Source organism: Phacochoerus africanus, chromosome 14 (assembly GCF_016906955.1).
Source record: "Phacochoerus africanus isolate WHEZ1 chromosome 14, ROS_Pafr_v1, whole genome shotgun sequence".
Classification (NCBI taxonomy): Eukaryota; Metazoa; Chordata; class Mammalia; order Artiodactyla; family Suidae; genus Phacochoerus; species Phacochoerus africanus.
This window is the reverse complement of record NC_062557.1, coordinates 24,328,095-24,353,966: the sequence shown is the minus strand read 5'-3', so window position 1 is coordinate 24,353,966 and position 25,872 is coordinate 24,328,095. Positions and strand designations below refer to the sequence as shown.

General features: G+C 49.6%; 1 protein-coding gene and 1 long non-coding RNA gene across 4 annotated transcripts in view; one reads left to right on the top strand and one right to left on the bottom strand.

Annotated features, from left to right (window-relative positions):
- LOC125115288 (uncharacterized) overlaps positions 1–21,508 on the top strand; it is a 36,684-nt gene extending 15,176 nt beyond the window's left edge. Inside the window, exons 2-4 of one of the 2 annotated variants that reach the window (XR_007132026.1) lie at positions 3,994–4,103; positions 13,045–13,237; positions 19,440–21,508. This is a non-coding gene — a long non-coding RNA (uncharacterized LOC125115288). Of the gene's footprint in view, positions 1–3,993; positions 4,104–4,902; positions 5,209–13,044; positions 13,238–19,439 lie in introns of those variants that run through there. The other variant, XR_007132027.1, reaches the window with a different exon arrangement.
- The window catches only part of SP2 (Sp2 transcription factor), a 31,733-nt gene extending 7,348 nt beyond the window's left edge, over positions 1–24,385 (bottom strand). Inside the window, exons 1-4 of one of the 2 annotated variants that reach the window (XM_047759335.1) lie at positions 24,303–24,375; positions 22,669–22,781; positions 7,517–7,593; positions 5,485–6,459 (exon numbers count right to left, since the gene is read on the bottom strand). In XM_047759335.1, coding sequence (XP_047615291.1) covers positions 5,485–6,459; positions 7,517–7,593; positions 22,669–22,675 — 1,059 coding nt within the window. In that variant the 5' untranslated portion in view covers positions 22,676–22,781; positions 24,303–24,375. Of the gene's footprint in view, positions 1–5,484; positions 6,460–7,516; positions 7,594–22,668; positions 22,782–24,302 lie in introns of both variants that reach the window. The other variant, XM_047759334.1, reaches the window with a different exon arrangement.
- Between the last annotated feature and the right edge of the window lie 1,487 nt (positions 24,386–25,872).

Here is a 25,872-nt window from a genome sequence, read left to right as displayed (position 1 = left end):
GCGAAAGTGCTGAATCCTAACCACTAGATCACCCCTATGTAGATTTCTGAACTGTGTCCACTGAGAAGGGCTGAAAGCAGCAGCACTTTAGGAGCAATGAGCTCACTTAGCAGCCAGGTTTTAAGCCTCTAGATCCTGTGCTCCATTAAAGGAAACTGGGCTCCTGAAAGAAATAGCTGACTTGGAAGACTGCGGGCAGGGCAGGTTCAAAAAGAGCTGAGAACACCTGCTGTACCAGAACGTAAGGAACGGCTCAAAGAACAGTGGTGACACGTGAAAAGGATGACAAGGGCTGGCTTGAAGGGGCTCCCACAGGCTAAATATTTTGAACATCAAAATAACAATACTCGTGGATGTTAACTCAGTGAATAAAGAGGAACCTCTGAATCCACACTGACATAAATAAACAAATGGAGAAGAGGATGAGAGAATTAAAAAACTGTGATCACATCCTCCACTAAGAGGAACCAGGCCTCCTGGGAGGAATGGCTGATCCTAGGACTGGGGCTGAGAAGCTGCAAGGAATGAAGTAGCAACACCTGCTCCAGCAGGGACAGACCTGGAAAACTGCACTCAGTGAAAAACAAGCTGCAAATCATCACCTATGTAAGGTTCCATTTACATGAAATGTCCAGAACAAGGCAAATCTATAGAAATGGACTAGTGGTTGCCAGGGGTTGGGGCAAGGGGGAAATGAGGAGGTACCACTTAAGGGGTCTTTTGGGGGTGATGAGATGATTCTAAAATCAGATAGTGTTGATGGTTGCACGACTCTGGGGATATACTGAAACCCACTCACCGCGTTGTACAGTTTAAAAGGGTAACGTTCATCGTACATGAAAACCTCAATAGAGCTGGTGAGAAGAAAAAGAGGTGGGAGCATGTCGAAGGCATGCAAGCGCCAACCTGAAAGGGCACCAAAGTGCCAGCGCGGGAACAACGGAACAACGTAAGCCACAAAATAAATAAGGCAGTGCTGGACTGTGACTCCACGTATAAAATAAATACACAGGAGCCCCTGCTGATATAAATACATACATAGTGGAATAAAAAAATAAATGGAGAAGAGAGAAATCTTCCTTAGAGAAGAATTCCAAATAACAGTAGGTAGATGCTTTCCCTTCCAGGATGCAGAGATTACTTCTCACGCCCATTCCCACCTCTGAAGACGGGAGACTTGGCAAAGAAAGACTCCTCTTGCTTCCAAAGAAGCGAGACGAGGAAAAGGAGCAATTCTGAGGAGTGAGGAAACTTGGCAAATGCCACCTTAACCGAGTGGGAATGGACAACCCCAAGAATGGTCCGTCATCAGGGGTGCTGTGACGGCCCACGTACCCCTCACATGATGTGAGGAGAAGGGCCGTTTATTCTTTCGCAAACCCATCATTCCAGACCGGGGACAGTCTATAGGATACCTGACCAGTGTGGCTCGACTGTCAAGATCAAGGAAGGCAAAGACCAAGAAGCTATCCAACCAGAGGGGCCTGGGGAGACACGCCCACTAAGTGCAATGTGGTATCTGCACTGGATCCTGGAACACAAAAGGGACATTAATGGAAAACTGGTGACAGCCAGTCAAGTCTGGAATTCAGTGAACAGTCATGTGCCAATGTCAGTTCCTTAGTTTTGGACCCATGTACCCTAGTATGTCGGGGGCAGGGGGGGGGGACCAGGTCAGCGGTATAAGACACTCTGTACTGCCTTTACGCCCTTTCCAAATATAAATATAAACTTCTAAAATAAAAAGTTAATTTCAAAGAAGCTTTGTCCCAGTAAAAGATTCTAAAACAAGGAGGCAAAATTCTGAGGAGGGGAGTTCCTGTCGTGGCACAGCGGAAACAAATCCAACTAGGAACTAGGTTGTGGCTTCGATCCCTGGCCTCGCTCAGTGGGTTTAGGATCCGTGAGCTGTGGTGTAGGTGGCAGATTCAGCTTGGATCCCATGTTGCTGTGGCTGTGGTGTAGGCCGGCAGCTTTAGTTCTGATTTGACCCCCAGCCTGGGAACCTCCATATGCTGCAAGAGCGGTCCTAAAAAAAAAAGTCTGAGAAGGAATGAGATATTTACACAGAAAGCATCTCCCTACAAAATACTAATCCATTACAAAGAAGAAAAAAAAAAACTTTAGGTACAGAAATCTGTCAAATATCACTTTAATCATCATAAGTACCAAGAGAAATCAAAATCATGCACCCCCTTCTACGATGCAATGAGAACACAGCATCACTTCTGATATTTCTATTAAAAAAAATTGTGCAACTTGCATCTAGTCACGAAGAAACATCACACAAACCTAAACTGAGGAACAATCTGCAAAGTAACGGGGGCCTGTAGCCTTCTAGCGTCAAGGTCATGAACATCAAGTAAAGGCTGAGGGACTACTCCAGGTCAAAAGAGACTAAGGCGATGTGATAAGAAAATGCAGGGTGTGATCCTGGATGAGGGCCTTTGCCACAAAGGAATTACTGGGGCAAGTGGTGAGACCTGAATGGGGCCTCTGAATCAGACACTTGTGTGTTTCCATGCTCATTTCCTATGTTTGATGGCTGTGTTGTTGTTATGTAGTATGACACACGTTCTATAAAACATTTAGAGGAGTTCCCGTTGTGATGCAGTGATTAACGAATCCAACTAGTAACCATGAGGTTGCAGATTCCATCCGCGGCCTTGCTCAGTGGGTTAAGGATCCGGTGTTGCCGTGAGCTGTGGTGTAGGTTGCAGATGCAGCTCGGATCCTGCGTTGCTGTGGCTCTGGCGTAGGCCGGTGGCTACGGCTCTGATTCGACCCCTAGACTGGGAACCTCCATATGCCGCGGGAGCTGCCCAAGAAATGGCAAAAAGCCAAAAAAAAAAAAAAAAAGGAAATAATGGGGGGGGCATGGTAGTAACTTAAACACAAATGATGCAAGGAACAGAAGTTATTTGTTTAAAGAAAAACCATCCTGCTGGGCTTTTGATTGGGGTTATTTTGGACCCCCGGGGTTTTTAGGACTGTGTTTCTCAAAAGCAAACCAACCAACCTCATGTTGTCTCTTAATAAACACACACCTCTTCCTCAGTTTTCTGGCATGTGCCCCTCTTGAAGAATCATTGCCATTTTTCTGCATATCTGAAGTTTCTGTCACTAGGACATTTTCTTTTTATGATACAGAGCAGGGCTCAACATACTTATTCTGCAAAGGGCAGAGGAGTAAATATTTCAGCCTATGCAGGTCATGAGGTGACCTGCCTTCGTGGTGCAAAAACCGCACAAATGGGCACATCTGTTCCAATGATGCTTTATTTACAAAAACAGATTGGGTGTGCCAGATTTGAACTCAGGGCTCTGGGTTGCCAGTCTCTCTGATACAGAGTATAATAACTTTTAAATAAATTAATTAATTAACCTATTTATTTATTTATTTATGGAGGCAAGCAGCAGCTTGATGTCGGATCTCAGTTCCCAGACCAGGGATTGAACCCGGGCTGCAGTGGTGAAAGCGCCAAATTCTAACCACTAGATCCCCAGAGAACTCCCTCTAATACACTTTTAAATTTTATTTTTATTTTTTAATCTTTTTGCTTTTTAGGGCCGCACCTGTGGCATATGGAAGTTCCCAGGCTACGGGTCGAATCAGAGCTACAGCTGTAGGCCTACACCACAGCCACAGCAACACCAGATCCGAGCCTCGTCTGCAACCGACACCCCAGCTCAAGGCAATGCCAGATCCTTAACCCACTGAGCCAGGCCAGGGATCGAATCCACATCCTCATGGATCCTAGTTGGGTTCGTTAACCGCCGAGCCACGAAGGGAACTCCCAATACATTTTTTTTAAACATGCATATCCTTGGACCCACTTTTAGGACTTTATTTACCGGTAAGATTGCAAACAGCCTAGATCTATAATTAATGGAGTTTTAGTTGGATTAATGGCACCTCAAGACATTGGACAACTGTGTCATCATTAAAAAAGTCATGTAGCTAAATCTGCGTATGTATGATTGTCTTCTTAGGAAGCCCTGATTTGAAGCCCTGCCTCCATCAGTGTCAAGACAAGGGACCTCAGGGAAGGGACCAAGGATGTGGCACCTGAGCGGTACGTCCTCAGTTCTTCACCTTTAAGGTAGGTCTGATGAGGGCACCTCCCATGTATGGTGACAAATTAAACAATTCATAGAAGATCACTTGGCAGTATTTGTATGCCGAAGGAAGGAGGGGCATCTGAGGGCAGGCTGCAGATTTCCACGTGCATGACTCAGTCCACAGCTCAACCTCAAGGGTGCTCCTTCTCCACCCAGGGGACAGAACAACTCCCACTCACTCTGATGCCTTGATTGCTCTCTCCAGACAGATGGATTAGAATTTCCTCCACGGCAGGAGCAGATATTATATATATATATATATGTATATAACAAAAATCCTTGCACAATTTTAATTGTAGCTCCGTAAGCCCATGTAATTATAATTTTTTTTTTTTTTTTTTGCCATTTCTTGGGCCGCTCCCGCGGCATATGGAGGTTCCCAGGCTAGGGGTCGAATCGGAGCTGTAGCCACCGTCCTATGCCAGAGCCACAGCAACACAGGATCCGGGCCGCGTCTGCGACTTACACCACAGCTCACGGCAACGCCGGATCCTTAACCCACTGAGCAAGGCCAGGGATCGAACCTGCAACCTCATGGTTCCTAGTTGGATTCCTTAACCACTGTGCCATGATGGGAACTCTTAATTATAAATTTAAGTGCAGTCCACAAAAAACACGGTGAGCCAGGGTGGAATGAGAAAAAAAAAGTGTGGGTCAGAAATCTGAGTTGAATCCTGGCCCTTTTGTCATTTGTGCTCCCTGAGATCTGGATACGCGACAATCAGTTCTGAGTTCACATTCTCTGTCTGCAACATGGGTGTAATCTCTGTCGTTAACTAGGCTTCCACGAAGCATAAAACCTGCCTGCAGAGCCAAATAAATCCAAGTGTGACAGCACCTCAGTATTGCAAGAGAGTCTTGCTGAAGTTGACGGTCCCAGAGGCATCTATTCTAAACGTTCCCCCTGTCAAGCTAGGCTGCTTCTTCCTAATTCTGTCTTGTCTTTAACAGTGATCAGCACATTTCTCATTAGCTTTCTTACTTTACATCAAATTCTATGGTTCTGACTGGAAATTTTTTTCATTCTTGCTACCATTCTGAGTATGTAATTCTAGAATAAAAAATAAACCTTATTATTAAAAAGTACATACTGCCCCCTACTTATCCCCCCCCACACACACCACCAAAAGACTCCCATAAAGAAAGCTTCCAAAACAGAGGTGTGGAGGTATTTAACATCCGATTCTAAAGATGAGCAGTCCATGACCCTATGACCCGGCAGAAACGGCCACTTCTTACCCACCCCAAATGGGAGAGGATGCATCAGCCTCATCTAGGAAAGCCAGCCAAGGGGGATGGAGCATTAGCGAGTGTGAGCTGAGGAAGAGAGGGGGAAGCGCGCACAGAGGAGGCGAGCAGTACCTGAGTAGGCGTCGGCTCAGCAGCCTGGATCTGAAAGTTCTGGGAGGGCTTCTGGGGGACGGTGGGGAGTGTGGCGGATGCCGCCTGCACCACCCGAAGGGCCTGCTGGGGGATCTGCACCACCTGCTGCTGCTCGGCCTTGGGGGGCACCACCTGGACCTGCTGGACCACGGCTGGCTGGCCCCCGCCAGGGCTCTGAACGATGAGCAGGTTGTTGCCCGCCTGGATGATGTTGTCTGCGGTGGTCTCGATCAGCACCGTCTCCACCTGCTCGGCCACGGCCACGGGGGGCTGGGAGGCAGGAAGACTCTTCTTCCTGGCTTTCTTGTTAGTCTTAGACAGCGGGGCAGGGGGGCTCTCTGTGAGGAGCTGCGTGGGGGCCCCGGTGTCGCTGGTGTTCACGAGGTTGTTGACGGGCAGCGTGAGCGTCACGTTGCCACCTCCACCTGTCAGCTTGACAACATTGGCCCCGCTCTGCACAGGAGTGGTGGTCGTACTTGACTTCTGGACAGGGGCTGGCTTGATGGGGACAGGCTTGTGACTGGATGGTGAAGGGGTGATGATGGCTTGATTGGTGCCAGGGATGATCTGGATCTGGTTTGTGAGGTTGGGCTGCACCTGGATGGTCTGGGAACTGCTCGCCTGAATCTGAGGGACCGCCTGGTACTGGATGCTGGCATTTGATCGGGTCCCTTTGTTGATCATGGTGGGATTCTGGATAGCGAACACCAGCTGCCCCCCAGGATAGGACGTGCTCAGCTGTGACCCCTGAATCTGAAGGATGTTTCCTTTGGAGGACAAGATTCCAAAGCTATTCTTGCCGGGACTGAGAGGGAGAGGGGCAGGTTTGATAGGGACCAGTTTCCGTGGTGTGGGCTGCGGGGGAGCAGGAGGCGTCACAGCAGCTTCCACAGCTGGAGGGCCAATTTTGCTACATGTCGCGGCAAGCAGGGCTAAGGGAGATGGCTGGGAGTCCTGCAAGACATCAAGCAGAGACAAGAGTGAGACGTGAAGCCTCTCCCCAGCCGCCTCCCCTCTTTAGGAGCCGCTCCTCTTGGCAGGCAGGGAGCCAGCATCCTCCCCCTGCAGTGGCCCCTGGCTCCCATTCCCCACCAGTATCCCTATTGAGTCGTTAAGGGAGAAAGGATGAGAAATGGCTTTCCTGGGAAGGAATGTCCCAGAAGGCCCTGGACAGGGTGAACTAACAGCATGGGCTGACCACTTACTTTCCACTGGCCCTGTTTCTTTCTTTCTTTTTGTCTTTCTTAGGGCCACACACGTGGCCTATGGAGGTTCCCAGGCTAGGGGTCGAATCAGAGCTACAGCTGCTAGCCTATGCCATAGCTGCAGCAATGCCAGATCCGAGCCGCATCCGCGACCTAAGCCACAGCTTGCAGCAACACTGGGTCCTTAGCCCACTGAGTGAGGCCAGGGATTGAACCTGCATCCTCATGAATACTTGTCAGGTTCTTAACCTGTTAGGGCACAACGGGAACTCCCCTCACTGGCCCTGTTTCTAATGGGGACATGGTATCACCCTTGGCTCATAGATGGAGCCCGGTTACCCCACCCCGGGGATTAAAGATCCCAAATTTATCACATGTGGAAGGACTGAGGGAAGGGAGGAAAGAGAAAGGAAGGGGATGGGAGGAATAAACCCTTTAGAAAAGTGTTTCCCAGTGGTTGGGACTTGACAGTTTTGACCTGGGAGGGCTGCTCTTTCGAGACCACAAGGAAAAAGCCTTGGGGGTGGGGATTTACAGCCTCGGTTTTCCTTTTATGGTCAGTGGGGTCTGATGGAAGGGACCTCGAGTTTCATCCTGCTTTTCCCTCGACTCAACTGTGGTTCCTTAGATGAGTGGCCCTGGTTTCTTAGTTCAGAAAAAGTGGAAAACTGAACCCTCCCTGGTCTCATATCCTCGTGTGGTCAGAGTGAGCCAGGGCAGAGCTCCAGCTGGGGTTTAATGTCAGTTTCTGTGAGTCCTTCCAGGCTGACGCGGCCCCCAACCCCCAGAGCCCACGGCCCACTCGCCTGGGTGGTGGAGGCGGCGGGCTGCAGGTAGTCACTGGGGCTGACAGCGGCAGTGGCAGCCATGCTGGTCTGTGGATCTGTTGGAAGAAAAGAGATGGAATGATACCTGCGATGCTCGAAAAGGACCAAGTCCCTAGCCTCGGATTGTCTTTTTGCCTCTCTTAGCAGTTGCTTCCCCACACTTCCCCACTCAAGGTTAGCAACCCTACAACTTTTTCAGTAGCTGACCTTCTCCCTTTTTCAGACTCAGCCATCTGGGGCTGTGGGGACAGCTGGTCCTGCCTCCACTGGACTGTCCCCTCCAGGCACCATAAAGTCTGGGATAACACGAGGATACTACGACTATACTAACACGGGCTTCAGTCACTGAGCTGTGCCACCTCATGGAGCCCTCTCTGCTGGGCACTGCTGACTCTCCCCAGCTAGACTGCCTATAGGGTGAGCAGGGGAGCCCCCCCAGCTAATCCTAGAGCTCTGACTCAGGCTTCCAGCTCACTCCTGCTATAGCCAGATCCAAGCCAGCCTGGGAGAGAGAAGCACTGCTGGGCCAGGATCCCTGACAAGGACACACCCACTCAATGCAAAAGTCTTCAGTGCTTTGTGCTCAGCCTTCACCGTAAAGGCACAATGGCCTATATATAGCATAGGGGTAATTGCTTTAAGTGAATCTACAGTTTTCCGCAGGACAGTAGGCACAGCCCCAGAGGAATCACCAAGACTAGGAGAGCTAATAATAGAATATAAAGAGGATGAACATGTAATACATCAGACTTTTGCTTAAATGCATACATATTTCTGTACATGAGTATAGCAGGAAAAAGTTAAAAAAAGCTAAACTGTTAACTGTTAAAAGCCATTATTTCCTGGTGGCAGATTTTTGCTTCAAGAATTTTTCCTTTTGTTTTTCTCTATTTTCTCACTTTCCCCACAATGAATGCATTCTATTGTACTTTTGCGCAAACAAAGGAAAATAAAAAGGAGCTCCCGCTGTGGTGCAATGGGATTGGTGGTGTCTCGGGAGCGCTGGGAGGCTGGTTCGATCCCCAGCCCGGCACAGTGGGTTAATGCTCCAGTGTTGCCACAGCTGTGGTTTAGGTCAGGACTGCAACTGGGATCTGATCCCTGGCCTGGCAACTCCATATGCTGAGGGGTGGCTGAAAAAGAAAAATAAAAAGGAAAATAAAGAATGTTGAGGAAGTAATACAGGGAATCTCTACTCTGAACTAAGAGAGTCTGATCTAAGAGAAATACAAGATAAATAAAATGGAAGTCAGGAGAATTGGGGGGAAAAGAATCTAAGCTATCTTATCGTTTATAAATCACTGAGAAGAACACCTAGCAGAGAGCCAGACGTGTACCCCAGACCTTTAGAAAGACGGTTTCGGGAAGTACAGAGGCAAGACGGGTACTTACTACTCAGAGACTCAAGGCAGAATGGCTTGGGCACAGGGCCCCGGATGGATATCTGGTAGGAAGAGGACAGACGGAGGTCAGGGAGGAGGTGGAACCTCTCACATTTTGGCTGGCCTCTGGCTTCTCTCTTTGAGAGAATGACTCTTTTTTTTTTCTTTTTGCCTTTTTAGGGCCGCACCTGCAGCATATGGAGGTTCCCAGGCTAGGGGTCGAATCGGAGCTACAGCTGTAGGCCTGCGCCACAGCCACAGCAACACCAGATCTGAGCCACATCTGCGACGTACACCACAGCTCAGGGCAATGCCGGATCCTTAACCCACTGAGCAAGGCCAGGGATCAAACCTGCGTCTATATGGATTCTAGTCGGCTTTGTTGCCGCTGAGCCATGATGGGAACTCCAGGAAGAATGACTCTTAAATGGAAAAAGGTAAAGAAAAGGTGAAGGGGGAACTGCAACTAGTACCAAGGCTCATCGATGCCTCCAATGGCTGCCAGGCCCTATGGCCACAGAGAGTGCATGCACTTCAGAGTTGGGAGAGACAGTGCGGGCACACCTGCGAACTGTGTGAAGAGCCAGAGGGCCGCTCTGGGCAAAAATCGTATAGATAGATCCTGAAATATTAGACATCGATCCTTAGCAAAATCCTAGAACAAAGAACAGAACAGCACAATTACTGAGAAACGGAAGCAGTGATCACAAGAAACAAGCAGGGGGGTGGCCAGAAACAAGTCATGCTGAAAAAACCTGTTTCTTTTTTATGGGGTTTTGGATGGCAACATCAATAGGGTGGTACACACTGCACACTTTATATCAACCAGGCGTCTGACTGCAACAGTCTTATGAACAAGGAGGGAGGCATTCCCGTTGTGGCTCAGCAGTGATGAACCAGACTAGTAATGCATGTGATGCAGGTTCAATCCCTGGCCTCGCTCAGTGGGTTAAGGATCTGGCGTTGCCGTGAGCTGTAGTGTAGGTCACAGACATGGCTAGGATCCTGCGTTGCTGTGGCTGTGGTGTAGGCCGGCAGCTGCAGCTCCGCCTCGACCTATAGCCTGGGAATGTCCATGTGCCGTGGGTGCAGCCCTAAAAAGACAAAAACAAAAACACAAACAAAAACAACAACAAAAAAACAAGGAGGGAAAGTACTACAGTCAGGATGATAGTCTAGTTTGGGGGTTCAGGTGACCATGTGTCCATCTAAGGGCTGAGACCCAGGCTGCCCTGGGTGCTGGCTGCTGCAGGGTCAACCAGGGTCTCATGCTAGGGATAGGTCCCAGGACCAGCGGCTACAGGGTTCTTCTCAGAGGCTCATGCTTCCTCTACCAGAATGTTTCACTCTTGCATTTTCACCATGACAATCATCTTTTAAAAATGAACACATTACCATAGATCACTGGGTGACTGCTGCTTAACCAAGATTTGCACATCTCTGGGTCTGTGTGTGTGTGTTTACAACTGTACTGGAAGCAGGTGGCAAAGCTCTAACTATATGGGCTAATTAATTCTGCACATTTAATTCAGGATGCACTTGGGCAATGGGAGGGAAGACGGCTCTTCAGAAGAGTGGGAGCACGGAGCTGCTGGGCACTGGACACTGGAAGGTGGGCACATGGAGCTCAGGGCGCCCGGATTTCAAGTCTGTGCCGAGCTTACACTGACAGCAGCGATCTGGGTGTAGTCAACCACTGTCCTCCCAAAATGGATGTCGCTGATTTGAGTATTACTGGCTTTTCTGTAGTTCTTTAATTAATTTTATAGGGACTAGGTCAAGGAGTTGATAAACAGATTTACGTGCATACATAATTAAGGCTGTATGCTTATAATGAAAACAATCTAAAAAAATTAAAACAATCCAAGTTGACTCAAAAACATTTTCCCAGGAGCATAGCAGGTTAAGGATCTAGCAAAGTTGTCACTGCAGTGGCTTGGGTCATGGGTTCGATCCCTGGCCCCCGGAAATTTCACATGCCAAAGACATGGCCAGAAACACTCCGAACAAAAACTTTCCCTTTGGAGCAGTAGTATTCAAACTATTTAGACCATGAACCACAGTCATAAAGACAATTTACATCAAGACCCAGTGTGCACATAGGCAACCCACACACACTTCCCTGTCCCATGCTCATGAAATAAGAACTTCCTGAAACAAAAATTTGCTCTTGCTACATGTGATGGGGCTTTGATATTTTTCTACTCAATTTCCTTTTTCAGAATACTGGTTATGACTCACTAAATTGGTTTTGTGCCCTAGAGGGTGGAAAACGTGGCTTCAACGTAGTCTATCCACCACCCAAGTTTGGGAAGCCATGCAAAAGACCTAGAAGGCAAATTAAATGTATGGATGTCACAAAACGGAGGATTGTAAACACAATGGGCTCTGTAGGAGGGTTCAGAGAGATCCTAAAAAACTGGTATGTGCAGTGGTTAAGAGCATGAGGCTCCAGACCTAAATGAGAAGTGAGAACAAGGGATGGCTGGGGCGTTCCTCTCCCAGCCTTGCTGCACTGTCTGTAAAAGAGGTCACGGCATCCTTACAGGATTCTGGGAGGCGTCGGTAATGTGAAAAACATTGAGCACACGGGGTAATCAATACACGGTGGTTTCAGCTTTGAAGCTGAGTAAACATGGCACTTGGGGTAAAGAAAAAAAAAAAAATCACATGCCTATAGGACAGGAAGACAAGAGCTTAATGAAGGTTCTCGTGTGAAAAAGCCCCAGTGGTTCTGACTCCAAGTTAAATGGGAGGCAATAGAATCTAGATGTGGCTGCCAGAAAAGCAACTGCAACCTTGGACTGCATGCTCAAAAGTTCAGTCATAGAGGAAAATAACAGTCCGAGTCAGCTCTGCACTCAGGCCCCATCTGGAGTGTCAGCTTCCATCCTGAGGGACATTCTGAAAGGGGGGTTTTCAGCTGGAGCTCGTTCAGAGGAGGGCAGCCATGGCTGTGACCAGGAAACCAAAGCAGGGGTGGCTACCAGCTATTTATTTCATACACGTGTTCGATGGGTAGTAACAAGACTTTGGGGTAGAAATTTTAAGAAGGCAGATTTCAGTTTATTAGAGGAAAGAGCATTTAAAAGATGGAATCAGTTGCCTCCTGAGGTAATGGTCTCCCTTCTCTGGAATCGTGTAGCCAGAGGCAGGATGTGTGTCTGTCAGAGACGGGATGTCTGGATGGCTGTGGGAAGTTGGACTAAATGATCTGGTTTGAGAATACAACATTTGTTAATAATTCTCTTCCGTGCACCCTGGTGTTCACAGCAACACCCTTTACAATAGCCAAGACATGGAAACAACTTAAATGTCCATCAGCAGATGAATGGATAAAGAAGATGGGGTGTATATACGTGTGTGTGTACACACAGTACACAATGGAATATTACTCAGCCACTAAAAAGAATGAAATAATGCCATTTGCAGCAACATGGATGGACCTAGAGAGATTATCATACTAAGCCAATTAAGTTAGAAAGAGAAAGACAGACATCATATGATATCACTTTTCTGTGGCAGCTAAATTATGACACAAATGAACTCATCCACAAAACAGAAACAGACTGAGACACAGAGAACAGACTTGTGATTGGCAAGGGGAAGGGAGGGGAAGGGATGGATGGATGGGGAGTTTGGGGTTAGCAGATGCAAACGATTATATATGGAATGGATAAACGACAATAAGGGCCTTCTGTCGAGAACAGGGGACTATATTCAACACCCTGTGGTAAGCCATAATGGAAAAGAATATGAAAAAGAATATATATAAAGATACATGTATAACTGAATCACTTTGCTGTACAGCAGAAATTAACACAACATTGTAAATCTACTATACTACAATAATTTTTTTTTTTTTTTTTTACAATTCTCAAACTATGTTTCAGTAGAAACGCAAGATGAGTTAGCTGCTGGCAGGGCTGGGAAGGGAAGGCAGGGGCTCTCCCAGGAGGGCCCCCTGGGCTCAGGTTCACTTTGCTAAAAAATGGTGAATGACGCTCCCTCAGAGACCGCCTGTGATGAAACAGAAAGACACCAGAACGGGACCCAATGCAAACAAAATGAAAACAGGCCCCGTTCTCACTCACTTCCCTTGCCCATCTCCCTCTCCCTCTGCAGTCATTAGCACTCTGGACTCAAAAGTGTCTGCAGACCTGGCCGGGCTCTGAGTGACTCTTCAGTTAGGAAGTCACGGAGGAGTCTGGACGCGAGCCGCAGGCTGCCAGCGCTCCACCCGCACCCGCACAATGTCGAGTGGTTTTGTTTCCCTTCCCCGCTGGCCCCTGGAAACTCCTCCAGATCTCAAAGCCATGTAAGTATCTTTCCTTGAGTCACTCAGAGCTTTGTGGCCCCATGGGCCGTGGACCAGGGCAACCCAGAGACTAATCCCCCTGCCAGTGCAGAATTATATCCTGGGATTACCCAGGAAAGGGAAAAGAGAAGCGTTTCCAGCTGGTGTTTGGAAATACAAAGTGGTGAAGACGTAGCTCAGATACGGAACTGCGGGACTGTGATCAAAGGTCCTTTAGAACCTCATTAATTTGGAACCTTATATTTAAAATGTGTAATCTAGACATAAGTGGTGCTTAACTTTTCCTTCATACTATTCAAAGTGAGGCTAAATAGTGTATGAAGATCGAAAGGGACTCTTGGGCAGAGTTCGGTAACTTTTATACCACTTGCAGTTTCAATCGTACCATTTGCTTTTAACAGCAGTTTATATCTGCTCGTTGAAACCTACATTTAGCAGCATTGGTAAGTGGGGTTGACTGCGTATTGTTGGAAGAAAAGGCTGCATTTCCTTCTGAGGGCTATCTTTCAGGCTTTCATTAATTTGGGTTGGCTAAAACCTTCCCAGCAGTCCCTTGGCTCGTGAAGTTTTACAGTGATTTACTATACAAGCAATACCAGCTCTCTTAGGCTCCAAGGACATTTTCCAAGGCTTCCAGACAGGGGTGTAGGGGTGTCCAGTGCCTGATGGGACCACACACCTGACCTGCCTTTACCCGACACTGGAGGCCAATTTGATTCCGAGACCAGAGGAAAAGCGTCCCCCGTCCCCCGAGCGTCCTGGCTCTTGACGTACACACAGATCATTCATCTCCACTTGCGTCTGCCCATCCAGCTACGGTCTGTCCTTCCTCGCTCCTTGGCCAACCTTAGTGGAAAAGCGGCCAGCACGTTGCTCTCCCCGGCTTTTCTCACGGGCTCACTTGGACTTGCACCCTGGCCCTCTGCCCACACTGCACTTGACACTGCACTTGCCCAGGTTGAGAAGGGCCTCCCACTGTTAAATCCCAGAGACCCCCTGGAGCAGTTCTTGACCTTTTGACTGCTCCCTCCTCCTCAAGATCCCCGTGGATTTTCTCCTACCTCTCCGGCCACCTCTTCCCTTTGGGGGCTTCCCTTCCTTCTGCCACCCCTTCAATACCATGGTTCCTCAACACTCTCATTCTCACCCAACGCCTGTTCACCCAACATGGGCGGCTGCGGGTGACCCCCAGGCCTGTGACTGGCCTCCATCTCCCTCTGGGTGGTGGATCAGGGCACCCAGCCCTCTTTGGGCCTTCCACTTGGGTTGGCCACAGAACTTCTGACGTTGAGCTCTCACCCCTGCCCCTTCTCTCCCTGGTGTTCTCATCCCCAGCCACCACGGGCCTCCTTCCAGATCCTTGAAGAGCTTCCATCTCTGCTGCTGCCCATTCCTTGCTTCAAACTCTTTCTTCTGCCTTCACTAGCTAACACCTACTTCGGGTTTCAGCCTGGTTCTTCTCACGAGCCCCCTTTGTCACATATGGGTCATTTCCTCGGAGAGTCCTGACTCCGGTAACTCACCACTCATTAAAGAACCATGGGCTTAATGTCTGTCTTCCGCACTCATAGAAGGGTAGCCCGGGTCTGTTTTCACTGTTGAACTGCTACACCAAGCCCAGCACACGGTGCAGTGACACTTCAGTGCCGGCAGGTTGAATAAATAATGAATATTTTTGGTTAAACCAGCCTGTCTTCCAGTATTTCCAACCACAAGGAAACCTGTCTACCCCCTGCTCTCCACCTGCATCAAGCTCCCATTAACCACCTTGGGTTCAGCCTGAAATGCTGCCCCAAGGCATCAAAGTGGCTGCCCCACCTCTGTCTCAGCCCCTCTCATCCAGCCTCCACAATCTGGTCTCAAGAATCTTTTTTTTTTTTTTTTTTTGCTTTTTAGGGCCACACCCAGGGCACATGGAGATTCTCAGGCTAGGAGTCCAATCAGAGCTACAGCTGCCGGTCTACACCACAGCTCACAGCTACGCCAGGTCCCAGCCGCATCTTCGACCTACACCACAGCTAATGGCAACGCCGGATCCTTAACCCATTGAGCAAGGCCAGGGATCGAACCTGCATCCTCAAGGTTCCTAGTCAGATTTGTTTCTGCTGTGCCACGATGGGAACTCCTGAAGAATCTTTTAAAGTATCAATCCCACCCAGCTACCCCCCTGAGGAAATTCTTCCTCGGCTTCCAGAGGAGCTAGAGATAAAGCCCAAACCAGCTCCTCCCTCGCCCTCCACCTCTCCTACTTTACCTCTTGCCCTCCCAACTCCCTGGACACACCCTTCAGTTTTTTCTATTTCTGGAACTACGATGACATGTCCTCTCGCTTGGAGACAAAACACTCTCTTCCATTTGACTGGCCAACCCCAGCCTCTCTTCAGAACTCACTTAGAACTCATTTCCTGATGTCTTCCCTCCTGCCCCCCAACCCTGGGGCAAGGGCCCCTGCTCTGGGCCCGTTGTTTATGCCTCGCAGCACCCATCCCATGACAGAGCCAGGGGTGCATCCCAGGCCCAGGGCTCTTTCCATGGACTGGCTCAAGCGTAACAGGAAGAGGCCTCAGATGGGACGTAACAGGAAGAGGCCTCAGATGGGACCGCGGAACCCTAGGGCTGTCAGACCAGCGGCTGCTCCCACTGGTCTTTCACTTGAGAAGAAACTCCTGAGACAGGACAAGAGAGAGAAGGGATCCAAAGGAATACCACAGAGGCGGCTCTGGGAAAGACCTTGGCTCCAACTCCTCAGCCAGGCCTTGCGGGTACCAGGCTTTTTTCTTTGCCCAGTGGGATCCTACCAGCCTGGTTGTGGCTTTCTTGGCCATCTGCTGTGGTATTTCCCCTAGAAGAATCTACTCGGGGCAGACAGTCTTTCTGCTGGCTATTTTGGTCAGCTCGGCTGGGCCTGAAGCCAACAAAACAGTTTCTAAGCCCAGTCTTTGCCAGTTGCTTGGCCTGGAAGCATTCAGAGCTGGTACGGGAAAAGCAAGCTGTAGCTGGTTTTAGAGAACCAAGCTGGACCTCAAAGGGAGGGGACAAATGGACTGGGATGGAGAAAGCAGCCAGAGTCCACACTGCTCTGAGCATTTCTGAGAAGCAGACCTCCAACAATCACAGTAACCATATAAAAGAGCTCCATAAGAGGAAAAGGAATTTCACTGACCTTCAAGAAAAGGGAACACTTCTGGGTGTGGCTGATGCCACAGGCCAAAAGAGGACGGCTAGGAAGAGCTAAAGAACGGAGAGCTTGTCTCCACCCAGACACGTTACTGAGCCCTCCCATCTTTCCTGCTCCCAACTTTGACCCCAGCCTCAGCCCAGGATCCTTGTGTGTGTCCGCCTTTCATCAAGAAGTTACAATTCTCTTTATCAGCTGAGACCCATTATTTCTCTCCTTTTCAAGCAAAGCTCCTTGCAAGAGACCCCCATACTTGCCATCCCTCACTTCTCTCCTGCCGGTCCTTCTTGAACCTGTTCCAGCCAGGCTGCCCCCTCCTGTCCCTGCCCCCCGAACTGCTCCCACCACCAGTGACCTCCATGTTGCCAAGTTAGAAGGCTAATTCTTAGGCCTCAGTTTCTATGTTGATCCGAACATAGTTCAGTTGAGCCTCCTCCTCCTTGAAACACTTTCTTCAACTGGCTTCCAGGGGGGTCTCCTACCTCTCTGACTGCTTCTTCTGAGACTCCGTCTCTCAATTTTTTGGGGGAGAGGGGGTGTGGGCTGAGTCTACAGCCTATGGAGGTTCCCAGGCCAAGGACTGAGCCCATGCCACAGCAGAGACCCAAGCCACAGCAGTGCCAACAGCGATCCTAAACCTGCTGAGCCACCAGGGAACTCCTTTCAAATTCTAAATGGGGAGTTCCTGTCGTGGCGCAGTGGTTAACGAATCCGACTAGGAACCATGAGGTTGCGGGTTCGGTCCCTGCCCTTGCTCAGTGGGTTAACGATCCGGCGTTGCCGTGAGCTGTGGTGTAGGTTGCAGATGTGGCTCAGATCCCGTGTTGCTGTGGCTCTGGTGTAGGCCAGTGGCTACAGCTCCGATTAGACCCCTGGCCTGGGAACCTCCATATGCCACAGGAGCAGCCCAAGAAACAGCAAAAAAAAGCCAAAAAAAATAAAATAAAATAAATAAAATTCTAAATGGTTGGGCTGCCCCAAGGCTCAGTCTTAGGACTTATTTTTCTTGTCTACCTATTTGCTGGGGGATTACATCTTGTCTCATGGCTTTAGAAACCAATGATATATTTAGGTTCTTATATAGTGATGACTCCCAAACTTTTATCTGCAGACTGGTATATCAAACTGTCTACTGATATTTCCACTTAGATTTTTTTTTTTTTTTTTTTTTGCTTTTTTAGGGCCACACCTGCAGTATATGGAAGTTCCCAGACTAGGGGCTGAATCGGAGCTGCAGCCACCAGCCTACGCCACACCAGATCCAAGTCATGGTCTGCAACCTACACTGCAGCTCATGGCAAAGCTGGATCCTGAACCCACTGAGCGAGGCCAGGGATCAAAGCTGCATCCTCATGGATACTAGTTGGGTTTGTTACTGCTGAGCCACAATGGGAACTCCTCCACTTGGATGTATTAAGTGACTCAAACCTACCTAGCCCCCCAGCCAAGGCTCCTGATAGCTCCCTAATTCGTTCCTTCAGATTTGCCCCCTGCAGTAAATAGAACTCCATCCTTTCAGCCGCTCAGCCCTAAAACCTTGGGAGTCACCCTCGACCCTTCTTTTTTCCACTGTACACCTGTCAACAAACACTTTCGGCTCTACCTTTAAGACAGATTCAGAATCTGATGGCTTCCACAACCATTTGTTATCCAGCTTTAGGGCCCCATCACCTCTCACTTGGACTAACTGTGAAAGCCTCCTTGCTGGGCTTCTGATTTTGTCCCTGCAGTTTATTCTCCCCACGCCTCCAGAGGGAGAGCCATCGGACTTCAATGAAATCATGTTACTCCTCTGCTCAGAGCCCCTCAATTCTTCCTATCTCCCAAAGTAAGAGCCAAAGACCCAGAGTACCCCCGTCACTGCTGTGGCTCACATTACTGCTGTGGCACCATTTCCATCCCTGGCCTGGACACCTCCACACGCCAATGGTATGGCCAAAAAAAGGCCAAAGTCCACACCAGGACACATAAGGGCCCGAGGTGACCTCTCAGACCGCTCCCCATCCCCCCTCCCCGTGACTCACCGCTTCCGCCGGGCGGGCCTCCCTGCTGCTACTGAACTAGCCAGGGATGGCCCCCTCTGCAGGACCTTTGCATTTGCCGTCCTCTCAGCTGGAATTCTCACCGCCCCCCACCCCACCCCGCCCCCTGACCTCCCCACCCCAGGCTGAGCACAGCTCAACCCCTCCCCTCCTTCAGGATTTTACTCAAACTCCCTTCCCCATCACCCCATATAAACCACACCCCTCACGGTCTCCTATCCTCTGTTTGTTTTTCCCCCTCAGTGCTTCTCACTGTCTGCTATCTACTAGTTACCCATTTCTTGTCTCCCACTAAGATGTAAGGGACTTCTTTTTTTTTTTTTTTTTCCGGTCTTTTTGTGATTTCTTGAGCTGCTCCCACGGCATATGGAGGTTCCCAGGCTAGGGGTTGAATTGGAGCTGTAGCCGCCAGCTTATGCCAGAGCCAAGCAATGCGGGATCTGAGCCGCGTCTGCAACCTACACCACAGCTCACGGCAACGCCAGCTCCTTAACCCACTGAGCAAGGCCAGGGATCGAACCCGCAACCTCATGGTTCCTAGTCAGATTCATTAACCACTGAGCCACGACGGGAACTCCGAAAGGGACTTCTTACATCCTAAGAAGTCAGGGATGTCTCCCTGCCTTACCTACTGACATGTCCCTTGACCCAGTACAGAGAAGATGCTTAATATGTATTTGTTGAATGGATGGATGAATGAATCCAGTTCTCCTGCTCAGGCAGCGGAGCGGGAGAGCCGTCGTAGAGCCAAAGAACCAAAGGAGAAAGCCTGCCTATCCTGGCGCCAGGCTGGGATCCCCTCACTAGGTCAGCTCAGCCAATTCCAGTCCCAGAGGGAGCTCTCAACCCTGCCAGTCCCCTCACCTGGGGACTAGAGCCTGGGCACGGGCCGACACAGACCCATCCCCATCCTAGACGGAAATCTCAAAGCACACACCTCAACAGCACACACCAGGCATCCCCATCTCAATGCTTCTTTCAGTTCACGCGTCCTGAGGAGTTAAGACGATGAGGGGACCTGCCATCTGAATACCTCTTTAGCTGTCTCCACCCTGAATCTCTCTCCTGAACACGTGACTGTGTCCCTTGCTCATCGGCATCCTATCTTATGGAAGGGACCCTGGAGAAGTGAGTGGGGGCCGCTGGGGGATGGTGAGAACCCTTCACTTGGACAGAAGTCATCCCAGGAAATGGTACAAAAAACACTGGGCCTCAGAATTCTGCTGAAAATAGGAAAAAAAAGAAAGAAAGAAACCAAGACACACATTCCCCCGAAGAGTATCATTATGTACAAAAACATGCTTTCTCTGCTTTGGCACATTTATTTGTGAGTCACTCCACACATGCATCCAGGGCTACGATCGGTTCTGAAATGAGGGGTGACTTCATTTCCCCTGGGAAGAGAGGGCTGGCTCACCATTTGCTTTTTTGATAGCTGGGTCTGTCCTGAGGCTAATCTGAGAAGACTTCCAGTTAAACGCTGGCCAGCAAAATAGTCCACAGCCCTGCCTGCTGTCTCTCATTCCCTACTTACGCCCTCTGAAAGGCGGCTTTGTGATTCTACCACGTCCCCTAGGAGACAAACACCCCAAAGAGGAAGCTCTAGAAGGAGGACATTCGGAAGCAGGCAGCCCAGTGCCTGCTGGTTCCTGAGCCATTTTCACTGCATGGCTGGAATGAAGAGACTACCTACCAGCCTAAATCACGGCAAAGGAGCAGACTGGCCTCTCAGTGTGCTGGGGCTTCTGGCTTAGGGACAGCATGCAATTTTGATGTGGAGACAAACCAGCTCAGGGAAAGGAGCTGGCCAAAGAGGAAGGATTCAGACAGCTGGGTCAGCAAGCACGCTCTTCCCGCAATACAAACAGCCCTGACGTGTCGACACCGCTTGGAGCTGCTCACATGGGATAAAAGAGAAGCAGCAAAACCCGGCACTTAACTCTTCACACCCCTCCGCTCCTGAGCCAAGCTCATCTCCCAACAGCATGCCAGTGTGAAGCCCATCCCGATGAGAAGCAGCCCCCTACGCCAGTGGTGGCCTCGGAGCATCCAGAAAGAGCACGTCCCAGACATGCAGTGAAGTGGCGGCATACCCCACTCCTGTGCTTGCTCCTGGGCTCTCTTTTCAGCCTCGCAGGAGGCAGGAGAACAATCCATTTTGGAATCTGGTCAACTGAACAAATCCACCAGTAGTACCACCTGGGAGCATCTCCCCAAGGCAAGCTCTAATCTCTTTCCTGTTCAAGCGGACAGGGCCCCGTGTTTTTACCCACTTCATTCATCCTCCTACTCAGCTTCAACAGATACCTGACAGCCAAGTGCGACCTCCCCACCCTGAGCTCTCCTAAGAGAACACTGCTAGCCAGCAAGAAAGCTGACCATTGAGGAAGCAGTTCTTAGAAGAGAAAGGGACTTTTTGACTATGTTTCAGAAATGGAAAGATCTAAGTGTGGGCTCCACGAAAGAAGAAATAGAGAGAAAGCTCTTTCCCCTCCTTCGACAAGTCTAGGAGCCACGCAAGGAGTTGCATGTGGATCCAAAACAAAAGCAGAGCAAAACAAAAAAGGAAAAACATCAACAAACGCATTCCATAATGAGGTCTATTTCACAGCCCACCTTGGTTTGGTCCAGCATGGAAGCCAAGTTTAGAACTTGCTGGGAAGAAGTTCACAAAGCCGGTTAAGCTGCTGCTCAAAGGAACCCTCTAGACGTATCGCCCAGGAGACTTTTGGAGCTTCTCCAAATAAGACTGCCCGGGTCTGCAGCCCACAAGTTTTCAGATTGGGCAGTGTTTTCATTTAAACTCAGAAGTGCTCACATCTTTACATTTTTTGATATTCTAACACACCCCTTAAAGCAGTGTTTCTCTGCATCTTTCATTCTGTAGTCATTGTCCACCTCCAAAATAATTCCTAAGTTTTCAATCTTTGGAAGCAACACTTCCAATTCATTTGTCTACAGAGAAGAGAGGGGTTAAAGATAAGTCTTAGAAGAACATGCTACATGGAGTTCCCGTCGTGGCTCAGTGGTTAACGAATCTGACTAGGAACCATGAGGTTTCGGGTTTGATCCCTGACCTCGCTCAGTGGGTTAAGGATCCAGTGTTGCCATGAGCTGTGGTGTAGGCCACAAATGCGGCTTGGATCCCAAGTTGCTGTGGCTCTGGCGTAGGCCAGCGGCTACAAGCTCTGATTTGGCCCCTAGCCTGGGAACCTCCATGTGCCGTGGGTACAGCCCTAAAAGACAAAAACAAAAAAAAAATGTTACAGGAGTTCTGGCCATGGTGCAGCGGAAATGAATCCGACTAGGAACTATGAGGTTGCAGGTTGGATCCCTGGCCTCGCTAAGTGGGTTGAGGATCTGGTGTTGCCGTGACCTGTGGTGTAGGTCACAAACGCAGCTCGGATCCCACACTGCTGTGGCTGTGGCCGGGCAGCTACTGCTCTAACCGGACTCCTAGCCTAGGAACCTCCATAGGCCGTGGATACAGCTCTAAAAAGCAAAAAAAGAAAAAGAAAAGAAAAGAAAAAAGAACACGCTACTTTTCCATCATAGAAATGGGTGTGAGCATGGTTGAGAAGATTGCTAAATCCAAGCCAATACCGGGGTCTACTGGTCAGCTGTAAGAAGCTTAAATGTCTTCAAAAGGTCCTGGTTGGGCAATACTTGCATAAAGCAAGTTTGGGAATGATGACATACCTATTACAGCAAAATAACTATTTAGATGACAAGAGACGATGCAACTTCTCCAAAAGGCTGCTATTCATCAAGAAAAGAACCAGGAAGTTCAAGGCCAAGATATCGAAATGAACTGCCCTCTCTACTGTTACGCCACGAGGCTCCTTTACCCAGACATCTGCCAGAATCTTTTTAAAGCTTCTTCTCTCCTCTGACAGGCCTCCTGAGGCCCAAACTTAATAGAATCTGAGAAAAGAGCCTGCCAGCCTATGTGCTGTCAACAGTGAGGCCACACTCTTCCTCCTGGAGTCAGTTCTCCCTGCTGAGCCGTTAGGCGACGCTCCAATTATTAAATAAATCTACTTGGGTCTCCTTGGCAGAGAGACTGTGTCTTTAGCAGCGTAGCTCAGGGGGTTCATAATTATTGTCAGACCGGCTTTTTTTCCCCTTCTCTCTCTCATTGTTGCTTCTTTTAAACAAAGAGGTTAAGCCTCTGTACAACCAAGTGGAAGAACTAGAGATAGACAACTTACCAATCATCCCAGCCAATGAGAATCCATTTCCAACAGGTATTAATGCCTGTTAGAAGCCACTGGAACACTGACATCATCAGCCCAATGGATAGGTTGTCTGACAGATTCGCGCCCTTCATAGCACACAAGAATTTAAAACAAAACAAGACACTGCAGTTATATTTATTATTGCAGACAACAGGTTTGTGTTATCAAATCAAAATTACTCCTATGGCGTAGACTCCACCATCATTCCATTCAAAGCCTCTGTGAGCTGGCCAACACCCTAAACTTTCCAATCCTAAAAATTTTAATCTAAAATGCCAACTCAACACTTAGCCCTCCACTGTGATACTTAAGGCCTTCTGGGGTACAGCATACAAGTTTTAGACAGTGCATGCCAATGTACCTTCAATTTCCAAGGAAACCCATGTAATGGGGGCCTGCATGGGCCAATTCATTGCTTAAAGCAGCTCTCCTGGCTCCTCCCTCCCTTTCTCTAAGAAAACGATTAAGTGACCAAGAAGTAGCCTCAGAAGAAGAAACAAACTTCGGGAGAATGTGCACTGAGAAAAGCCAGACTGAGTCCCTTCGGATCAGGTTAATTAAGAAACAAACACAACAGTATATTGGAATCAAAACCAAAGAATGCAGTGAGGACAGGTTTCTCAACTGCCCAGAGGAGAAGATACAGTTCCTTTTCATCTAAAATTAGAAAGCCACCGGGAACATAAGCCAAGAAAGCATGGGTAGGAGGCTGAGAACCATAAGTCAGCAATGGGGATGGAGAGGGGGTGGAGGAAGAAAGTTAAGTATCCATTTTATTGCTTCTGTCATTCCTTCGGTTTGTTCCTGGCCTTTGGGATTCAGCAGTGCTCCCTCCCCACCCCCCCAACGGGATGCCTGGTACAGGCTGGAAGTTCTGTTAACAAGTTCTTAAACGTCCCACAATTTTCCTAAGAGCTGGCAGATATCTAGCTGGAGGCTCAAGGATGCAAGTGAAATATTAAAAGGTTTCTGCCCACCCCGCAGTCTAAGCAGAGAGGTCATCTACCTAGGGAGTGCCCTCGTGTCCTGACACCATCTCTCGACTAGGATACATCAGAAACTCGGTTGGCTTCCAAGCCCAGCAGTGCCCATGTGGTTGGCGCCCTCGGAATTTCAAGCATTCCCCCGCTCCTCTCTGCTCTCGGGAGAATCCTGAATCACTGGTGGGCAAATAGAGTGAGAATGCAAAAGGGTCCCCGAACACAGGGCAAGCGCACAGGGCGTCGACCGCCTCCTCGGAGCCGACCCAGGCAATGTCTCCGGGCCTGGCAGCGCTCAAGCGGGTCGGCCAGGCGGAGGGGGTGCCAGGCCAGCCCCGGGTGCCCGCTCCTCTCGCCAGCCCCCGGAAGCGCCGCCCTCCCGCCCAGCGGGCTCCGAGGGGGCGGGGAGTCGAACACCCCCTTCCGGGTGCCTCCGCCCGGCTGGCCAGCCCCGCTCCTCCTCCGGGCGGGAATCCTCCCTCCCCGCCCCTCCCGGAGCCGGGCCCCGGCGCCAGGCCCGGCCCCAGGGGGGAACCCTCAGCCCCGGCTCCCCCTCCCTGCGGCCTCTGCCCGTCTTCCCGACCCTTGAGAGCCGGAAAGACCCCGCCGGCAGCGGCCAGGACCCACCGCTCATTACGACATCTTCCTCCCTGGCCTCCGCCGCCTCCGCCGCCACCGAGAGCCTGACACCGCCCGCCTAGCACCCACCAATCCCGGAGCCCGCCACCGCCCGAGCGACGGCAGCGTTCACCAATTAGAGTTCGGTACATTGGGGACCGACAGCAGTACTAACCAATCAAAGAGAGGTATCTAGAGCGACGTTGGTTTGGCCAATAAACCTGTGAAATGTCACTGATGGACCGTAGAGGGCACCAACCGGAAGCCTACTGTAGAATGAACGACATGTCCGCCAGCCAACTGGAGGGAGGCAAAGTCCCGCCCACGAGGTGGTTGATGGACAGCAACAGGAAGCTGGATAAGGCGGGGCTTAGCTGAGGAGTGGTTTTGTATTGGTGGTGGTTGACCTTCCACCCACCTCTAACCCAGAAGATGAGTGACAGATCTGCCCTAAAGCCAATCAGAAGTCCTCAGGGTGAGGCCGAAAAATGCCCTATAAATAGCATCTACTTTGCACCTTAACCGAGTGTTGCCCTGGCCTGGCGAGGGTTCCTGCGCTTCGGCCACTCAACCTACTGCCTGGTGAGTGGAAAACCACCAGTCTCATTTAGTCCCTCACCCTTCATCGCTTCTGGAGAGGGGAATGAGCCCCGAGGTGACTTTGTACAGCGAGGCGTTGGAGTCGGACACAATAGCGAGAGTTGGGGCTGTGTGACTCTTCTGAAGTGAGGGGATTATTTTCATCGTCTCAGTTTAAATCCCTCTTAATCCTCACATGGTTATTGCATCGACTCCTTGATTTGGGCACAGAATCAGCCGAAGCTCTCCAAAAAGTAGATTCCCGGGGCCGCCTCATGTGTCCGGGGCAAACCTGGAATATGCATTCTAACCAGCGCCTCCGGTGGACAAAATTGGTCCGTGCCCGACTTACCTCCTTAAATGAGGTGCTGTGAGTACAGCACTTGGCAGGAGCTACGTGGGTAGGTTTCTCTTTCCTATGGATGCGAACTTGGGAAGGCATTCATTAGTAAGAAATCCATTCTGGTTTCAGACCAGCCTGTATTTGAAGCTTTACACAGCCCACTTGCAGAGAGGCAGGGTACTGAAACTCCCTGCACCTTATGGAAAAAAGAGGTTAATTGCAACCACACCTTAGAGCAATGGCTTTTTTTCTTTATTTTTCTTCTCGTTTTTAAAAATCATAGCCCCACAGTGAGAAATACATTTGCATCATGACCCAGTACACTTACAACTCCTGTGAGAGTATGATAAAAGTTTTCAGAAACAATACTTACCCTTTCTACTTGTGATGCACTGATGTTTTCTAGCCTGTCCTCTTATTTTTTGTTTGTTTGTTTGTTTTTTGTTTTTTAGGGCCACACCTGTGGTATATGGACATTCCATGGCTAGGGGTCAAACTGGAGCTGCAGCTGCCAGCCTACACCACGGCCACAGCAACACCAGATCCGAACCACATCTGTGACCTACACCACAACTCACAGCAATGCCGGATCCTTAACCCACTGAGCAAGGCCAGGGATCGAACCCGCATCCTCACGGATACTAGTCGGGTTTGTTT